The 18,113-nt window shown below is 39.1% G+C and overlaps 3 protein-coding genes across 4 annotated transcripts in view; all 3 read left to right on the top strand.

The window, feature by feature from the left end:
* Positions 1 to 1,636: 1,636 nt before the first annotated feature.
* On the top strand, positions 1,637 to 3,099 carry LOC128369689 (homeobox protein MSH-C-like). Its single transcript, XM_053330771.1, has 2 exons — positions 1,637 to 2,061; positions 2,691 to 3,099. The coding sequence occupies exons 1-2, from the start codon at positions 1,637 to 1,639 to the stop codon at positions 3,097 to 3,099; spliced, it is 834 nt and encodes a 277-aa protein (XP_053186746.1).
* Positions 3,100 to 5,436: 2,337 nt separating this feature from the next.
* On the top strand, positions 5,437 to 9,415 carry LOC128369715 (ATP synthase subunit d, mitochondrial-like). The gene is made up of 6 exons (XM_053330797.1): positions 5,437 to 5,492; positions 7,358 to 7,488; positions 8,285 to 8,381; positions 8,774 to 8,845; positions 9,063 to 9,125; positions 9,232 to 9,415. The coding sequence occupies exons 2-6, from the start codon at positions 7,367 to 7,369 to the stop codon at positions 9,361 to 9,363; spliced, it is 486 nt and encodes a 161-aa protein (XP_053186772.1). The 5' UTR covers positions 5,437 to 5,492; positions 7,358 to 7,366; the 3' UTR covers positions 9,364 to 9,415.
* Positions 9,416 to 10,226: 811 nt separating this feature from the next.
* pnpla6 (patatin-like phospholipase domain containing 6) overlaps positions 10,227 to 18,113 on the top strand; it is a 32,327-nt gene continuing 24,440 nt past the window's right edge. Inside the window, exons 1-2 of one of the 2 annotated variants that reach the window (XM_053330638.1) lie at positions 10,227 to 10,266; positions 14,831 to 14,919. In XM_053330638.1, the coding sequence (XP_053186613.1) occupies positions 14,872 to 14,919 (48 nt within the window). In that variant the 5' untranslated portion in view covers positions 10,227 to 10,266; positions 14,831 to 14,871. Of the gene's footprint in view, positions 10,267 to 14,830; positions 14,920 to 18,113 lie in introns of those variants that run through there. The other variant, XM_053330644.1, reaches the window with a different exon arrangement.

Raw genomic sequence — 18,113 nt, 5'->3', positions numbered from 1 at the left:
CTTTATAAAGTAATGCCACAGGGCTGCTGCAGGTAACTGTGGACCACAGCCAGTGAAGGAAAGGGAGAATTTTCTTTTCTTCTTTCTTTTCTTTTTTTTTTTTTACTTTTTACTTATGATTATTTAGACTCCATTGTCCAACTATAAAAAAACTTAAAATGTAACAATTAGCTTAAACACAACTACAGCAGTAAAATGTACTTTACAAGCATTTATAATAATTATCCAGTGGTGTAATATATAATAATACAACACAAGGTACTTTTATTTCTGCTTCTTTCAGTACATTTTACTGTTAATATACTTTTTTACTCAAGTCATTTCTTGAGGGCAGGACTTTTGGAGTAAATGTAGGCTACATTGTGGTATTGACACTTTTCCATGAGAAAAGGATCAAAATATTTCTTCCACCACTGACCACAACATCATCCCAGACTGGATACATGAACTCACCAGTAGTTCCTGTCAGCAGGCCATACTCCTGATTAAACACTGCTCCTGCACAATAACACTTCTTGTATACTCCCCACTCCATTATCAGGCTAATTCTAATACATTCACGTTACCTTGATTCCATTCGTTTTTTAGATTGACCTAAATGTATTCCTCCCTTGTTGCCCATAATAATGTTAAAAGTTTGATATTACTGTTACAGATCATCATTTTAATACAATATGTCAAAATGGACTTAAAGAACCGTCATCCATTTCAGACTAGACGTGAAACAGTTAACTGTCAGCGCCCGCGTCTTCGCAGCTCCATGCAGTGGACTATGAAATATTTGGAGGACAATTGGTTAAGTGGAGTTAACCGTTGCCTTTTCTCCCCGAGGTATCTTCCTTTTTGATCCTGCCGAGCCTGGCGCCTCGCAAAACACAACTTGTCTGGCTTATTAAATAGTATGACCTGGAGAAAGAAAACGCCTGTTGCTTCTCAACTAAGGCCATTGTGAAGCGAAAAGAGTTCATGACAGGCCTTAAATTGCTGTAATGCTGTGTGACCAACAGTCATACCTAATCAATTTCGATCATGGTTGCGCACGTTTTCTTGTTTGATTTAAAAAAAAATTGACTCCCTTTTCATTGCAGTTTATAATGCAATATTTGAATCTATGAATAAACGTATACACATCTAAGAAATTCTCCCCTTTTCTTTTCTTTCTTCTTTGATGAAGGTATTACTTTGATATTGACACGACTCTTTAGTTGCTACACAGATTTACAGTAGGAGATGAGACTAATTCAACCAATAGTACCGATGGAGAGCCTGGCTAAAGGATGTAAATGGTCAAGAGAGTCCTCCCCACTGGTTAATTGCGCTAAAATTGGTCTAAGCTACTTTGTGAGGGCCATCAATAGCCCCGCACCGCATGGGGTCTGTATGATTAACTTCTCCTTCCTTTCAAAGGCCTCTTGATGTTCTCTTGGAAGGCAGCGGACCAATCAGAACCGCACTCTGAGGCGTCACGAAACCAACTTGACAAGCTGATTGGCGGGACAGGGGAGGGGGGACAGCCCTTGTCCTTTTATAGACGACCCAGTCCAGCGCGTAAAAGCTACTGGGCACCACTGACAGCGCAGAGACTCATATCGGACACTGTACACTTCATTCCTCTGAACGGGCCGCACGGAGGTGCATGGCCCCATCTCCTTGTATTATGATGAATCCTGTGCAGGGGTCGCCGTCCCAAGACGCCAAACAGCTTCATCAAAAAGGGGAGACGGATACGGAGAGCGATGAAGTTCAGCCTAAAGACATGACGACGGAGAAAGGATACAAACTTCAGCGGAGCAGCCTTCCCTTCAGCGTCGAGTCGCTGATTTCCAAGAAGACCACCTGTCGGACTTCTTATTCTCCCTCAGATTTATCTCTGGTCCTACCGAAGCCCGTGGCAGGGCAGGGCGGGCAGTTCTCTCCAAGGACTTTTTACGCGGAGAGGAAGGCTTCGGCAGAGAGCTCGCAGAGTGTTTCCAGTAGTTCCAGCGAGGACAGTCCGCAGTTTTGTGAGAAAGATCAGAGCACTTGGTTCCAGACGCCTTCCTTTTCTACTCCTCCTCGTAAGTCCGTCCCTCTGCTGTCCTCTGAGTTGATCTTACTGTTTGTATTCTTCATATCCACTGTCAGTAATAGAGCCTGGGTGTTATTAGCTTAAAGTTACACAAGGTTATTATTTCCCTTGTTGTATCACAGTGATGTAAATGTGTCCACAACTCCACAGACTATGCCTAAATTTCCTTTTCCTTTTGTTTACATGCTGCTGTGATATCATAGTATGTTGTGCTGCTGCTGTGCACGTGAAGCGCATATGTGGCTGTTGCACGAGTTCTCTTTTAATTATTATATTCTTAGCCTTTATATTTCTTAATATATTTACCTACAAATGTTGGATATATACAGTATGCATGCGCATATTCAAGATTTAAGGAGGAAGTGGTTATACCGTAGAATTCCCGTTTGGAATAAATGTTTGTGATGCAGAGTGATATAACACTTAAATTTGTCAACAAAATATATAGTGGCATATATTTATTTGCTTGCTGTAACATGTTTTTGTTTGCATCTGCCCCTGAAGGCTCATATGTTAACTTGCTTTGATGATCGAAGTTTCCCACAACAATATTAAACAAAAAAATAACCAAACCCATATAAAACCTATAACTATTTTTTATTTTTATTTTTCTAACAGGGAGTTCAAGTCCAACTCAGTGTACTTTAAGGAAACACAAAAACAACAGGAAACCTCGCACGCCCTTCACTACCTCCCAGCTGCTGGCTCTGGAGCGCAAGTTTCGCCAGAAGCAGTACCTCTCCATCGCCGAGAGAGCCGAGTTCTCCAACTCTCTCAACCTGACGGAGACTCAGGTCAAAATTTGGTTCCAAAATAGGAGGGCAAAAGCCAAGAGACTGCAAGAGGCCGAACTGGAAAAGTTTAAACTGGCCTCAAAGCCCGTCCTGCCTGCTTTCGCGCTGCCGTTTCCCCTCGGAGCGCACATGGGGTCTCCAACATGGGGCCCGTCAAACGCCTTCCCGCGGCCCAGTCTGCCGGTACCCGGACTGTTCAGTGGACCTGTCACTTATGGAATGTACTATTTGTCTTAGTATTCCTGTGTGTGTGTGGTTTTTTAAAATCTTTTTAAAAAAAAAACATGTCTTCAGATCATGGTTGCAATACACTTATGGGCGTAATGCGTCTTCCACATCTCGGAAAACCATTTTTGTATTTTCACTTTGGAGATTAGAGAAATGTTCTAACCTCCAAAATCGAAAACGATTAAAAAATTGGGGACATATTTATGTAATTGTGTGCGTAAATGGACTGAGTGCGTTCACTCGCTTTTCTCATTGAAAGACAGTGTCCATTGCTGTGGATTGTGGATTCACAGGCCTAAATTACTTGGGCAAAACTCCAAATGCAAATGTCAGGGTTTTAAACGACATGCCTTAAATATCTCATTCCAGTCCATCCACCAACTCCAGCAGTAGTTTGTGAAACTGGACATTTAAAGTGGGTCCAGACATGAATGCAATAATCTACTGAAGCGAAGGAAAAAACAGAAAAGTACTTAAACGCTGTCAGTGCCTTAAGACCAGTGTATCACTTGAATTATTTCTCCTCATTCAGCATTGACTGTTTTCTGTTGTCTTCGGGTAAAATTGCAGATTTGCTGTTTGAATGTTTGTAATTCTTCACAGCAGTTCCTGTCAAGATTTCTACATTTTGTAAGCATGGAGCAAAATTATATTTTAGAAAACACATGTATTAGATATTTTTTACTCTCACAATGTGGCCTTTATGGGAGTGATACTAGTTTTTTGGAGGAATGTTGCTGTAAATGTAAATACAATGTGTAGAGTTCATAAAGTCCTGCAGCCTGGCTTGAGGAGCAGCAGGAAAGTGGTATTTATTGAATATCTTTGTATCTGTACTGTGTACATACTGTACATCACTCTATCTAAATCTTCAGTTACTTGTAAAAACTGATTTTAGTAAATAAACATTATACAAAACCTTAATGTGTTCAGCTCATTGCGCAACCTTGTTACTGTTTTTTTGTTTTGTATTCACACTCGCAGGTTGTGGTCGAGATTAGGCCTAATGAACCAGTGGAGCAGGCCAGTGCTCCTCCTAGAAATACGACATTATTAAAAGCAATAAATATAGGCTTAAGACCAATGACTTCATAAATGTTATTGCTTCCTTGATTTATTTATCTGTTTACTTATTTATGAAGTCATATGTTTCTTGAGCATGCCAAATGTCAAACACTATTACGCCAAAATCCTTGCTGCCTGACCAACATTTATTTAATTGGCATTATTATCTAAATTGAAAATGGCCTAACATTACTATTACTTTTCCCCAAGTCCTGCAGTTTAGTCCAAGTTATTAATACAGAATGCATTCTGCGCAAGTTTAACTCAAAATAGCGTATGACTCACACACAAAGTAAATCGTCAGGAAAATATCACTTGGAAAAAAATAAGATCATATAAATTAAACTCCTATTCTGTCAAAGTTTTAGAAATTATGTTATACATCCTCATTTATCAAGTTTTCTTTGGAACAACACACTTTTGTTTTGCTTTTTAACAAATCATTTGCATATGAAAATATGTTTCAGTCCAGCGTGCCTTATCATTTCAGGCGTGTTGAAAACCAACGTGTTGTCCTAAGGGATGCACGCGTGTTACATTCATTTTGAGGCCACAAACAGTACCTCCTCTCCAGTATAAAATAATTAGGCTTATGGTATCGTCATTGCATTATTCATAGGTTAATAAGACAGCGTTCATGCTGACAAAGAAGTCGCTGCTGCCTAGTACAGACTGATATTAGGGAAGATATACTGGCACATTACGCCCATAAAATAACAGAAATAGAGATGAGCACAAATTAATAGCTCCATATAGCTAGAAAATGATTACTTTTTAATGACCAGGGTACTATGAAAAGTTATGCATTTTAGTCTAATTAGGCCTATGTGATACATTTGTAACACGATGTTACAGTCTGCATTATTCACACTGTTTAATGGTTTTCGTAATCAGGCCCCCATCGCCTAACACAGTATTAGACTTGGGTAATCAAACCTTACACATTTTCCCATTTCCATGCTCGTTCCCAGGGCCGTCTGTATTAGTTTTCACTAATGAAATAGAAACACTTAGCTATCGTTTGTTGTGGGGTATGGAGCTATTTACATTGTTTCCGATTATACTTCTCAGTTGTAAATATACTATAAAACACATTACATGTACTGTTAGTCTAAATAGTAACGAAGTGGATTTCAGACGTAAACTGAAGTCTTCATTTACATACAGACGAACAAATGAAGGCAGCTCGGTGTGTTTCATTGTAGGTGCTCTGGCTGTCCAGCAGAGGGCGGTGGCGGGCTCGCTGCTGCCGCTGCTCCTCCAGAAGAAGAAGTAGTAGAAGAAGAAGCAGAAGCATTTCCGCTGTTCCTTCCTGAGCAGACGAAGATTTCAGCGAGGTGAGTATTTGTGCAGCGACCGAAACTACATTTAATGACAAATTTATTTGGATAACGACTCATCCAACACAAACACGTATTGTATGTGCACCAGACTGAAGCGTACACTTCACATTAGTCGATGTTTTGTGAAAAAACATGACGTTGAAGGAAGACTTATCTGACCTTGGCTAGCAAGCTAACAGAGCTAGCAACCATGAATTGAACAAAGTGTCAAGGACCCGGTGTCATTGATTACTTCTAGACAAATACATGTATTTTACTGTCAGTGACAGTTTACAGTTAATAACAACATGCACTTGTGGCAATATCTTTTTTACGGCGTGAATCGTACTTTTCATTCATAGTGAATACTGATACTTAAAATGCTGCAGTATTGATAACCTACAAGACTCAATATAAATAAAACAATGAGTAATAACATAACTAATGATGATAATAATAATAGAAATAGAGTACCTGCGTTATGTGTGAGCGGGGTTAATATACGTATCAACAATCAAATGCGATTGATAAACATAAGATGTTAAAAATTGGCGTATTAACGCATTCCAAAATAATACAGTTGTTTGAAAAAGATGATGCAACCAATAAAAGTAACAATAATAATATTGTACAATACTACACAAAATAAGTAGATTATAAAACAGAAAAATTATGGTTTAAAGAAAATAGAATATATCAATTAAGTATATAATAAACTATGAAATGATAAAACTACATAAAGGCCAGACTAAACGAATGAGTTTTTATTTTAAAATCAGCAAACCAAATGGTTTTGCTCTTCTTTGTGGAACAGCTGAAAGAAGAACCGGAGGATCTAACAGGTCTTCCTGTCTCATACACTAAAGGCATTTCTGAGAGGTCTGCACCTCAGTAAAACTACATGCAATTTAAAAAGTGTTTTTCCATTTATGTTGCTACATGCAGTAACATTACTTAGTATAAATACAAAGGCACTAATATTAAACTTCCAGTACGTGCATATGGTCATTGAAATGCTGTTATATACATGAAAATGCTTAAACATTTATAACACACTTAAATAGGCTTACAAATAATCCTTACTGCATGAAGATTGTAATGCTCAGTTTGTGTTGAAACTGTGAAACATGAGCTGATTAGACTTTAAAGATTCCCTCCAGACATGTTTGAATAATCATTAGTGTCCTATTATGGTTTTTCCACAATAAAGTTCAATTAACTTTAAACTTCAAAATGACATCTCCACCTTCTCTCTCATTACAAATAGAGAATCTATTCTTCACTCTATAGTCCTTTTTCAGTGTGTGTGCGCTACAGGCATCCCACTTGCATAAGTTGAATATTGGATTGACTCCAAACTACTTGTGATGTCTCAAATCTTGAAGTCTTGAAAGCTTGAAGTCCCACCTCTTAAAATCAGATTTTTGGTGTGTTCAGAGAAATGTTCCACTTTCAGCAGATAAATGTGAAATCAGCCTTCAAGTGTCAAAGTGCACATAAATCATTCTGCACACAGTGAAACAAACATCAAACATCCCACTGAAAGAAAGTGATGAAAAACCTAATTTTGAGTGGAGGGTAACTTCAGGGTCATTTTAGAGACAGTTTTCATGATGCTGTTGAATTGTTTCATACAGAGATGGTTCTAATATTTAGTGTACCCACAGTGATATAAACAGGATGGTGGATACAATACTAGAAACACCTGTCACTAGAAAGATTTCTATTGTCTATTCATCTTGAACAATTTCAACAAAACCTGAAATGTATTTTTGTTAAAAACTGGAAGATAAGTGTATATGTATAATATGGTTACAATTAATAAACTTTTCAGTTATGTGCAGTGTGGAACTAAATACAATTATCCTTTTGCCTTTCAGACAGACAGGATGGCAGGACGTCGTGTAGCCCTCAAGGCCATTGACTGGGTGGCGTTTGCTGAGCGTGTCCCACCCAACCAGAGGGGCATGTTTAATGCTCTGAAGACTCGCAGTGATGCCATCGCTGCCAAGTTAGTTGCACATCAACAAAAAGTTTTAACAACGTCATGATAAATTTTGCAGTTCCTTGTGTGTGTGGGCGTTTTTTTAATGATTTATTTATTTACATGTCAGGATCACAGTCAGTATTAAATTCTAAAACTTGTTTAGTAAACACTTTGGTAAAATTGATCAAACTGTCAACAGATGTGCATGTAACCACTATGAGATGTTTTAGTGAGAAAAAGGCAAACTAAAGACACTAACTGGTAACTTACTGCACCAAGAAATTAGTCAGTTCTTTTTCTTTTTTCATGCATTTCACATTGGAGTATCGTCTCTCTGTAGTATTTGTTTTGCATATGCCTATTATTGCTATAAAATACCAAATACACATACATTCCTACATATTTAACATATAAATCATATACAGATAAATTAATAAATAAATATAAGTCTGAGATTCTCAGGTGGGTCCTTCCACAACATTTGTACTCTGACAGAAAAAATATCTCCTTTAGTCCTCAACCTTGCATTAGGAATAGCCATCGTGTTCCTGCCTGAGGACCTCAAACTGTGTGCATGTTGACTAGACGAGAGTAACTCAGACATGTATGGTTTTAAATGTAATCAGCAGGATCTTAAAATCAATTCTAAAATCAGCTGGTAGCCAGTATAAGGATATTAAAAAGGATGTAATATGATCTCTTATTTTGGAGTTGTTCTGCATTTTGTACATTTGGTTACTGCTTTATATATCTATCATTGTTAAATTAATTATTTTATGTCATCATATGTATTTAACTATATCATCTTTTCTTATACCAGACTAACCTCCCTGCCAGAGACTCCTGCAACCATTGACTGGAGCCTCTACAGGAGCACAGTGGCCAAAGCAGGCATGGTTGATGAGTTTGAGAAGAAGGTAAGATCACCTTGAATAGTTAACTCGGATGGTCACGAGCACTGTGCTGACTCTCTATGAGGTGTGGGTTAGAATCCTACTTTGATATTACACAGGAACTTTAACATACTTTAATTGTTGGTGACATGTTTTTTTTATGGCCTGAGACTTTTTAAAATAAGTGAAAATAAATATTCCTGAATCTCAATTAATAGTGAATTCAAAGTAGAATTAATTGATTTGAGTCCTCTGTAGAGGCTAGAGTCTAGCAGCCAACTCTTAGTTCATCATTCCCTTAAATCAGTTGTAATCTGAACAGATTTGAGTGTTTTGTTATATACAGTATATGGCTTGATTAGCATTTGTTGGTTTGTATTACAATTGCAATTCATAAATGTTCCTACTACACACAGTTCAAAGCTCTGCAGATCCCTGAGGCTGCTGATACACAGACCAGCGCCATCAACGCACAGGAGGCCGAGTCTGTAAGTGATTACATCAAACAAATCCATTATTGCTTGAATTTCACTTATTACTGGCAATTATATATTTTAACTACTGTGGGAATTATAAAATTTTCCATCACAAAACTGACCCAATTGAAAGCCATACATAGTAAATTCAGAATCAAACAGAGTGCTGTAATGTGATCTGCTTTTCTTGTTTTGCTTTTTCAAAATTGTTTCAATTCTTCTCTAACAGAACAAAAGTGCATCCGTCTATGTTGAGGCATCAAAGGCCCGTATCGCCCAGTATGAGCAGGAGGTGAGAGACATCTTGCATTTGTTGCTAAAATACCTAAGGAACATCTGAAGAGAATTTGCATTTTTCAAACCTTTCTTTCTCTTTTTGTTGTGTTTTTTCATCTTAGTTGGAAAAGTTTAAGAACATGATCCCCTTCGACCAGATGACCATTGAGGATCTCAACAACACCTTCCCTGAGACCAAGTTGGACAAGGTCAAACATCCCCACTGGCCCCACAAGCCCATTGCCGAATTGTAATCCTATTACCAAGCGCTCACCTCACAATAAAGATTATGTATTTTAAACTGAATGCTTTGATGTTTCAATTATTTGACTAAGATGTATGTATCCAAGTTCTTTTGAAATAAGGGCCTAATATAGTAAAGTTTGTGAGTGATATTGTTGGTTGTGCCCACGGGGGGGCGGTGTAGCTTCAATTTTCTATTGAATGGAAAACGTTTTTTAAAATGACAATTTTCAAACATTTCAAGATTCAAGATCTTTTGTCATTTATAACAACAACATTAAGGGTAGTTAAATTTGACTTAATTCAAGCTCAAATTGCAGTTAATGTACATCATTATTTGTGGAGAGAGAAGAGGTTAATTTAAATATACATTGTATTTCATATTGGTGCGCCGGTGCAGTATTGCACAACATTATTAATCTTGGATTAATATCGCCACTATATTATGAAAAGGTGTCAAACGACGCCACTGCAGTGCCTCTACAGTTGATTAAATCAGTTATACAGTGATGATACAATTAAGAACATGTTTGATCTACAGTTTCACACATACAGCCGATAAAGTAATTGATCACTTCACCCACTGGACTGAAAAGCCTTCTCCTCAAAGTGATACCGGCGATTATCTTCGTAATAGGTCAGCACATATGACCATCATTCCCTTTATCCAATCACGTATCGATAAAAATATGTTCTCACATTTGATTGGACATCGACTATTTATTTACGTAAGTAGGCGGGTCATCTGGCCCCTGACCCATCTTTGGATATTGATTGGTTCCGCCTAACGGCTTCTCGGTTGCTGATTGGCCAGATTTGCAGTAGAAGTAACATAGGCGGGGCTTAATCAAAGATGATTTCCGTTACATGTTATTTGACAGTCAGTGACGTTTGACGGGAGTCCATCAGCTCAGGTAAATGTCTCTTTTTAATAACCTTAACTGTCATATAAGAGCATGTTCTCAGTATTATGTGTTTTTCATCGCTTAGTCGTGTGATTTACCGAAAGTTTTTCCTCAGTCCTGCGGTGTAAATCGGTGGTGAAAACAAGAGCTAACCGTTCAAGTGTGTCTGAACGGCGGCGCTCAGTCAGTATGCCCTGTGGAGGTCAAAGAGGGAAAACAATAAGCATCACATGCGGTTTTCCTTTCCGTACCTAACCTGGTTTGGAGTTGTTTTGCTCCCATGTCCTTTATGATGACCACAGTAGACTGTCATTAGCAGCATCGACAGCTAGCTAGCCGTTTGCCAGTGACAACGTTAGCCGCTGGAGATTGCGTTATAGATGGGATAGTCCGCCAGGTGCCGTCTGCCCTGAATGCTGAAGAGATGTCAGCAACATTTTGCTATCTTGCACCCCACAGATTTCACCAAAGATAATGGATATTATCATCTTAAACGCGTGGTGTTTCTCCAAGAGGAAATAACTTATTTTACACTGAATAAACAACAAGGCCTATATCCACTTCGCTATAGTCACCTATAAGCTTCATGTGACTAGCCACCGGTAAAACACTGCGTCAAAACACCCTCTGCTGGTGTGAATTGTCTTGATTGATATCATGCAAATCTAAACTGTCAGATAACTTAGTCTTTTCATAGAAAACATCAATATTTGGTGCTCTGATAAAAGGTTACCGGCCAGGTGGTCTGTTTACTGCACTACTGAACAGTCCTGCCAATGGGAATCACAAGAGATCAGTAAGGTAACACCTCTGAGGGTGCAAATGATGCAAAACTATTTTGGCTGTAGAGAAATATGAGCTGATGTCCTCCTCTTGAGTTCACCTTGGTCAGTACTTTACTGAGGGTTGAACACGTGCTTATGTTTTCCCATTTATTTCCTCATTAGCTGCATTTTGCTCAAACCTCCAGACACCTACAGGCCACATGTTTGGCTTGACTTCTGTGATCAAAGGTGACACACCCGGTTATGTCTTGGTGTTGCAGCAGGGCTTAAAAGATTGTGTACAGACAACGGTTGCATTGTCTTTGTCTTGTCGTTGTCTTCCTTTATTGTTAAATCATTGCAATATGTATGTGGTGCATGGTCACAACATTTCTTACTATGTATCATCATGTTCAAACACATTACGCAGCCCATTAGCTCTATATGCTTGTCATCTAGAATCTCATGGCCATGAGTGTTTATCGTGTTGGGTGAAAACAGACACAGTTGTGTGCTAGTGGTCGATCCAGGTCTGCCTCTGGACAGTGGAGTCAACACTGGCTTCATTGTTCATTGAGAACAATGGGAGTAGGCTTGTGTGGAGGGAGGCACTGCTAGGAGACTAGAGGCTGGCAACTGTCTTATCATCTCTGGGGGATAGCAGGCCTGTGCTTCTCTTACAGTGTTATTACCACACACAAGGCTGTGTAGAGACAAAAGGGGACAAACTGAAGCAAAGTGTCATGTGTTGCAAGTTTTGGAGGAACTTTGTCTGATATGAAGGTTTTTTCACAGAAGTTTGCCTCATCAGAGACAGATTATGAAATGTTTAAAACACAGATTAGTCTCAAGGTTCAAACAAGCAGTTATTATAATGTAAATAGAATAGGACAGTGAATTATGACTCCTGTCACCTTATTTATTCTACTATGATATCAGTTACATTTCAATTTCCGTTCTTAATTTCTGTTAAAAAGCAAATTTCCCCTATGACATATGAATAAATATACATACATGAGAATTAAGCCACATGATGTAGTTTAATAGACATGCTATAAATAGCCGCTGTACACAGGCAAGTAAAGATTAATGCCAAAAATTCTTATTTGAGATATTAAGGACTTGAAGCTTTCCATCCCTCGCCACAGCATCCTGGTCTGTGGTTTGTTTGTGACTCATAGGGTTACTCAAAGTAACCTGACTCCCATCCTCAGCGTTTCACTGACTGAATTTCCTCCATACAGCAGTTCTCCACCCTCTTCCATCCCCTGACGATGTTATTGATTATACATGAAATGCATTAGCCCGGAGGTGCAGCTGATGCCAGCCTGTGTTGTTACTTATATAGATAGTGAAGACAATATTGGGACTTTGCAGGTATCACAAGCAGAAATTATTATAAAAATGTTAATGTCAGCACAACACATAACCATCATTATTAGTAAACAAACCTCAATTAGTTGATCAGTCATTAGACAGAAAAACATTTTTTTATAATTGATAAATACTTTCTGTTGTCTTTCAAGCAATAATTATGAAACATATGCCAAATATTATCTGGTCCCAGATTCTCAAATGGGATGATTTGCTGCTAAGTTAAATATTCTTTTCATGTTGGACTTCCTGATCAAACAAAACAAGACATTTAAAGATGTCACTTTGGGCTCTTGAAAGTTGTGTTTGGCATTTTTAACTATTTTTTGATTTTTCAACGACTGACTGACAAATTAAATAATAATGAAGATAATAAAGTTGCAGCCTACCCCAAGATTATAATAATTATTATGATAAATTGTAGTTGAAATTACTAGTAGATAGAAGTGGAGTGATTGTCAGTCAGTTGCATCATAATCTATTTTCCTCCTTTACATAAAATACTTAGGACCCAGAATAAGAGGCCTATTTGTAGGCTATCCTATTGCTACTTTAATGTCTTTTCTCTAATGGTCTTAAAGTTTTGGTGATTAGCAGTGAGAGGCTTGCTTGTTTATTGGCTTCTTCATGCTATCATGCTTGTGCAGCAGCCTACTTTGTATGCCCTCAGCAAGCATAGAGTGCGTGTTGTTGTCCAGTGTGTGTTGTTGTCCAGCTCGTTCTCCCTCCAATCTCACTTTATGCTGGAGTTGTCAGAGTGGGAGTGGGAAATCGGTGGACCTCAGCTAAGCTAGCATAGCTGTTTATTTGTCCACAGACACTGAATGAAGCTTGTTGTCCCAGCTACAGCACAAACGCCTGTGTCAGCTGAATCAGTCGGTAGCTACTGGCAGATGTGGGCAGGGAGGTGGTATTTAGCAGGCCTGGATGAACTTTAGGAATTATTGCTTCACTGACCACCAGCAGAGGACTCTTGTTATACTGGGATACTTCCAGTAAATGTCCATGGCTGTGTGGCTGTTTAAAATAAAACACAGAAACTGACATGCTTGCACTTTGATACCAAAGAAATTGCATAGAAAAAGTATGCCCACATACATTAAATTACAAAATAAATCTGTTTGAATTCTTTTGATTACATTTCGTTGTCTTAAATGACCTGTCTTAATCCCCAGTAGAAGTGGCACCAGTTTATTGGGAAGTGTAAGAAGATCATACCATTGGGAGGGGAATGGAGAGGGATAAATAGAAAGAGGGGAAGGATTACCATCTGGATAGGTTTTTATCTGTTTGTGTGTGACAGAGACAAAAGCCTGGGCCAGTGTCCTCTGCTGTAGGATGCTATAATTTGATCCTTCTCTGGTTCTAGCACTCTGTTAAAGTGATTTTAAAGAAGAGATTAAGCATGGTCAGACAGTCAGGAGTACAAACGGTTTAGTCATGGAGTCTCAAAACCTTTGCCAAAGGCACAACAGTTTCATTTTCGCATGCTTGGTCTCTTCTAACCACATTTGTTGGTTTCTTTTCATTGTATTTGTATTAGCCTGGAGCAGTTCATTGTTTTTATGTGTTTCCTCTGTATTCATCTGGAGTGGTGCACTGCTGCTGCAAAATTCTGAGCGCTGCTGCTAAATTTTCACACAATCGTTAATCTCCATGGGTTACTAATGATTTGCACTCACACACTGTGCAAGCACGATAACACTGTAGTTACTGTGGAATATAATTACACATAAAGTAGCGTAGCTCCTTTAAGGAATAGGGCAGTGTGTGTGTGGCAGAAAAGTGACGCTGAACGTGAGCAGAGCAGAGGAAAAGGTTAGCAGTAAGATGTCAGTAAATGTACAGGATAAGCAACAGTGTGTCATTAAATAAATGCTGCAGCTTCTCAAGACCAAGAAAACTCTTGTCTATTGTTTTCCCAACTGCTGGAAAAGTGAAGGGGGTTAGCCTCAAAGTTGGTGATAATGGGTTAGCCTGACCTGATCAAACTCACATAAGGGAAACTGAACTTTATGGTGGACCAGTTATTCTCATTTCAGTGCCAATCTTAACTGAGAAATGTCTGGTGGTTGAGTCTCCCATGCCACCCAAGAACAATCAACCAAGGGAAGGCATGTCAAACTATTCTATAAAGGACCATGTGCCTGCAGGGGTTTTTTCCAGCCTATCAAGAGCACTCGATTCGACTAATTAGCTATCTGAATACTGAGATCAGTTGATTAAATGAGTCAAGCCTGGTGTGCTCCTGCTTGGTTGGAATGAAAACCTGCAGCCACATGAACCTTTATGAAATAGTTTGTATATCCTTGCTGTAGTGGAAATACTGGTGTATATGTGCAGAATGTCCACAGCAACAATACATTTTCTAAATGTAAGAGGTAATTTCATAGTTTCTCCTTTGATCAGTTATGCATGTCTGTTTTTGTTTGCAGTGGCCGTTGATGGACCACCCCTATGAAGAAACAGGGTTACAATGGGACAGAGTACCTCGGAACAAGAGGTCCAAGCAGACAACCCCGAGGTTGGTACCAAAATCAAACTCCAACACTGCAAAGTAGTATTTAAATTCTTTAGTGAGGTTATTGAACTTCAGTGGTTTGTCTTTCAGCTAACACAGTCATCTCAGGGCTCTCGTAGCCTTGTGCATTTTTTCCAAGCATACCAAAGCAATGAACCAAGAGCGAACCCTTTTGGACAAAATAACAACTGTCAAATTACAACATAAGAAACATCCCATCCCCCACATCCCCTGTGTTATAAGCCATACAAATTACAACCCTCTTCACTTTTATTTTTAAACAATAACTGTCAACTTTTGTTTTGCGTTATGCATCTCTGTCCATTCACATTATTCAAAGTCAATGAGGTATGATGTGGGTCCTCTGTTTGATGACTGTGACCCAGGGGTTTCAGGGGCTTTCATGGACAGGACCCCAGCCTGTCCATGACATCTTGCCCACCATCCATGACTTTCAACTCACATGACTGAGAGGGGTGATTTTGAGCCACTGATAGAGTCTTATGGTGGGATGAGTTTCTGGTGATGATATCGTTGCATCTGGCTGTCATCATGGAACCTTTGATAGCGATGAGCTTGTATGGGCAAGGATTTGTAGGCGGGGCTTAGCTTCCCTTCTTTCTTTGAAGACGCAGGACCACGTCGCCCTCTTTCAGAGCCACAGGGGCAACGTGGCACATCCTGTCAGCGTTGTGTTTCAACCTGTTTTTTTCCCCAGTGAATCTGCTTGTCGTAGCTTTGCATCAGTCCTAGACTGGAGTGGAGATTCAGGCAGATTGGTCATGAGAGGCTTACCAAACAGCACTATTGACAGGAGCCATTCCATTTGAGCAGTGAGGTGTGGCACAGTAGGTGTGGAGTAACAAATACAGAGTCTGTTTACATGGACCACCTTCAACATGGATAGCACTGGTATCTTTTCAAGGGTATGCATAAAATGTTCAGTCTCTACATTGACCCGAGGCCACAGTGGAACTATCTTCCTGTGTCTGAAACCCAAGTTTATTACTAAGTCTTCATATTATTCCAAGCTTTGGAAGGGTACACCATTGTCTGATTTGAGCTCAAGTGGACTTACCAGTGAAGAGAATATTTTGGAGTTGTGGCTTTGGCTGATGTGGATGTGCAGAACCTCTATTTCTGGATACCTAGAGTATTCATCAGATACCACCAAAAGGTAATCACCAGAGGGGGAATGGACCACAGGCCTCCAAACCAGGTTTTTCCCACTGTGATGATGCCAGCTCAGACATGTCGAGAGGTTCACGTGCATGATTGGGCACAAAAGGCTGACATGGGATGCAGCCAGTTATCATGGTTTCTACTTGTCTGTCAATATCAGGGAACCAGACTTTCTCTCTGATTAACTTCTTACTTTTGACCAGCCCCGGTGGCCTTCATGTGCAAGTGATATTAGCCTGATTTGTAAATAATGGGAGACAAACAATCCTTGGACCCGAGACCGTGTCAGCAGTAGCAGTCAACAGTTGATCCTTGATTTTCTTAAATGACATTTGAGATGCAACAATAACTCCTTAAGCCAAAATCCAGCTTTTCAGACAGTAACCCCCACAAGCCTTCTTTGATGAGTTGAATTACTTTGCATAGAGTAGTGTTAGCTGCATCCTGAATTTCATTCTGTGTCATTGACTTAGGAACAGCAGTAGCAAAGTTCACATATTCACGCACTTGTCTCTCAGGGTTTAATGTGTCGTAAGATATATGTGACACTTATTCAGGGTGGTGTGACATATAGTCTACCTGAGCAGGTGGCTTGGATTTGCGGTTGTTGAATATCCATCCCAAAGGTTTGTGATCATTGACAAAGTTCACTCCATAGAAGTGTATGTGAAAATGTCCATAGCCCAACACATGAATATTTATAATATTTGTTTTATTTTTTAATTAATTTTATTATTTTAAATTATGTTTATTTTTGTTCAATGGGGCAGGTGATTTCCTTGCATAGCTTATCACTCTAGCTGGTTAAGTTTAGCCAATACTTGAAACTGAAAGTACCATGAGGGGACCTCAGTCAACATAATCTTTGGACGCTGCAGTTTATCACACAGGCATATTTGAATGATCACAGTCTTTGTCTTTCTTTCAACATCAGGATAGCCACAGGTTGCTGCTGCATTGTGTGATGATAGTTTTTTAGCTTGTCTGAATTTTAGGTTTCACAGGCTTTGTTTATTTTAAGGGAAAAGTACTTTCTCCAGTCCTTTGTGGATTTATAGTCCTTTGTTTCCCCAGTGTCCATGCACTGCCCCTGCATAATGCATTTATATCTAGAGAAATTATGAAGTTTTCAAAATGCTGTAATAGTTCCGGACAGTATACCGGTTTTAATTTCCCATACGACATGAATTATATTATGACCACACGTTAGCTTAGCGGACCAATGAGCTTCGCAAATCCAGCTGCCTCACAATGTAAGATGGAGATAGACAGATGGTTCATCCAATTACCCGATAAAGTGCCCACCCTTCCAAATAGTTTCAATGGACGACTTCTCAGATGATTCTGTGTAAGAAACGATCTGGCGCGCCAGGTTAGACAGGAATGATAAAGCCATTTTTAATGACAAACTGCAAATCAGACCTCACAGTAGGTTTTTATCATCCTTTTAAAAGATAATGCCTGCTTTGGACAAAGTGAAAGAGAAATTAAAAATAACTAATCTGTGAGCAGTCAAAGTGGTGGACACATATTAGCACTCTGGCATGTCAGCAAAAAACACAGAAAGAGCCTTCATAATAGCCAGTAAGCCATTCCTGTTTTTTATATGTTAGTTGTAATTTGGCAGCACACAACACTTTGAGCTCATTATATCAAACCCATACTCTTACCTGTATTCAGTACAAAACTTAACATTGGTGATAAACTCACCTGTTTAACTATGAATTATAACACAATTGTAGACATCACCAATAGACAATACTAATAATAATAGCACCTATTTTAAAGCCATATTGTGCCAACTTAGCCTCCAGCTAAATTTATTTCTGTTTGCACATGCGGCCTATGCACTCAGTGTCTGTCAGCTTACTGTCAATATCCCCAGAGTCAAGCTTAGTCCTTTTACTGCCAAACAACCTTTAGCTCCTCACACACTAATCAATAACCACAGCTAACAGACATGTAGTCTCACTGGCCGTAAGCCAAAACACTAAGAACCTATTACTCTTGCTCTT

Source organism: Scomber japonicus, chromosome 2, assembly GCF_027409825.1.
Source record: "Scomber japonicus isolate fScoJap1 chromosome 2, fScoJap1.pri, whole genome shotgun sequence".
NCBI lineage: Eukaryota > Metazoa > Chordata > Actinopteri > Scombriformes > Scombridae > Scomber > Scomber japonicus.
Note: the sequence above shows the minus strand (reverse complement) of the source record. Positions and strands in the feature narration are given on the sequence as shown.

What these genes read in the sequence shown, in the direction of transcription:
- LOC128369689 (XM_053330771.1), top strand. Translation starts at nt 1,637, where the DNA reads ATGGCCCCATCTCCTTGTATTATGATGAATCCTGTGCAGGGGTCGCCG. An exon ending in TTTTCTACTCCTCCTCGTAA is followed by an intron (nt 2,062 to 2,690) that starts GTCCGTCCCTCT and finishes TCTAACAGGGAG; the next exon opens with TTCAAGTCCAACTCAGTGTA.
- LOC128369715 (XM_053330797.1), top strand. Translation starts at nt 7,367, where the DNA reads ATGGCAGGACGTCGTGTAGCCCTCAAGGCCATTGACTGGGTGGCGTTT. An exon ending in AGTGATGCCATCGCTGCCAA is followed by an intron (nt 7,489 to 8,284) that starts GTTAGTTGCACA and finishes TTCTTATACCAG; the next exon opens with ACTAACCTCCCTGCCAGAGA. An exon ending in TCGCCCAGTATGAGCAGGAG is followed by an intron (nt 9,126 to 9,231) that starts GTGAGAGACATC and finishes TTTTCATCTTAG; the next exon opens with TTGGAAAAGTTTAAGAACAT.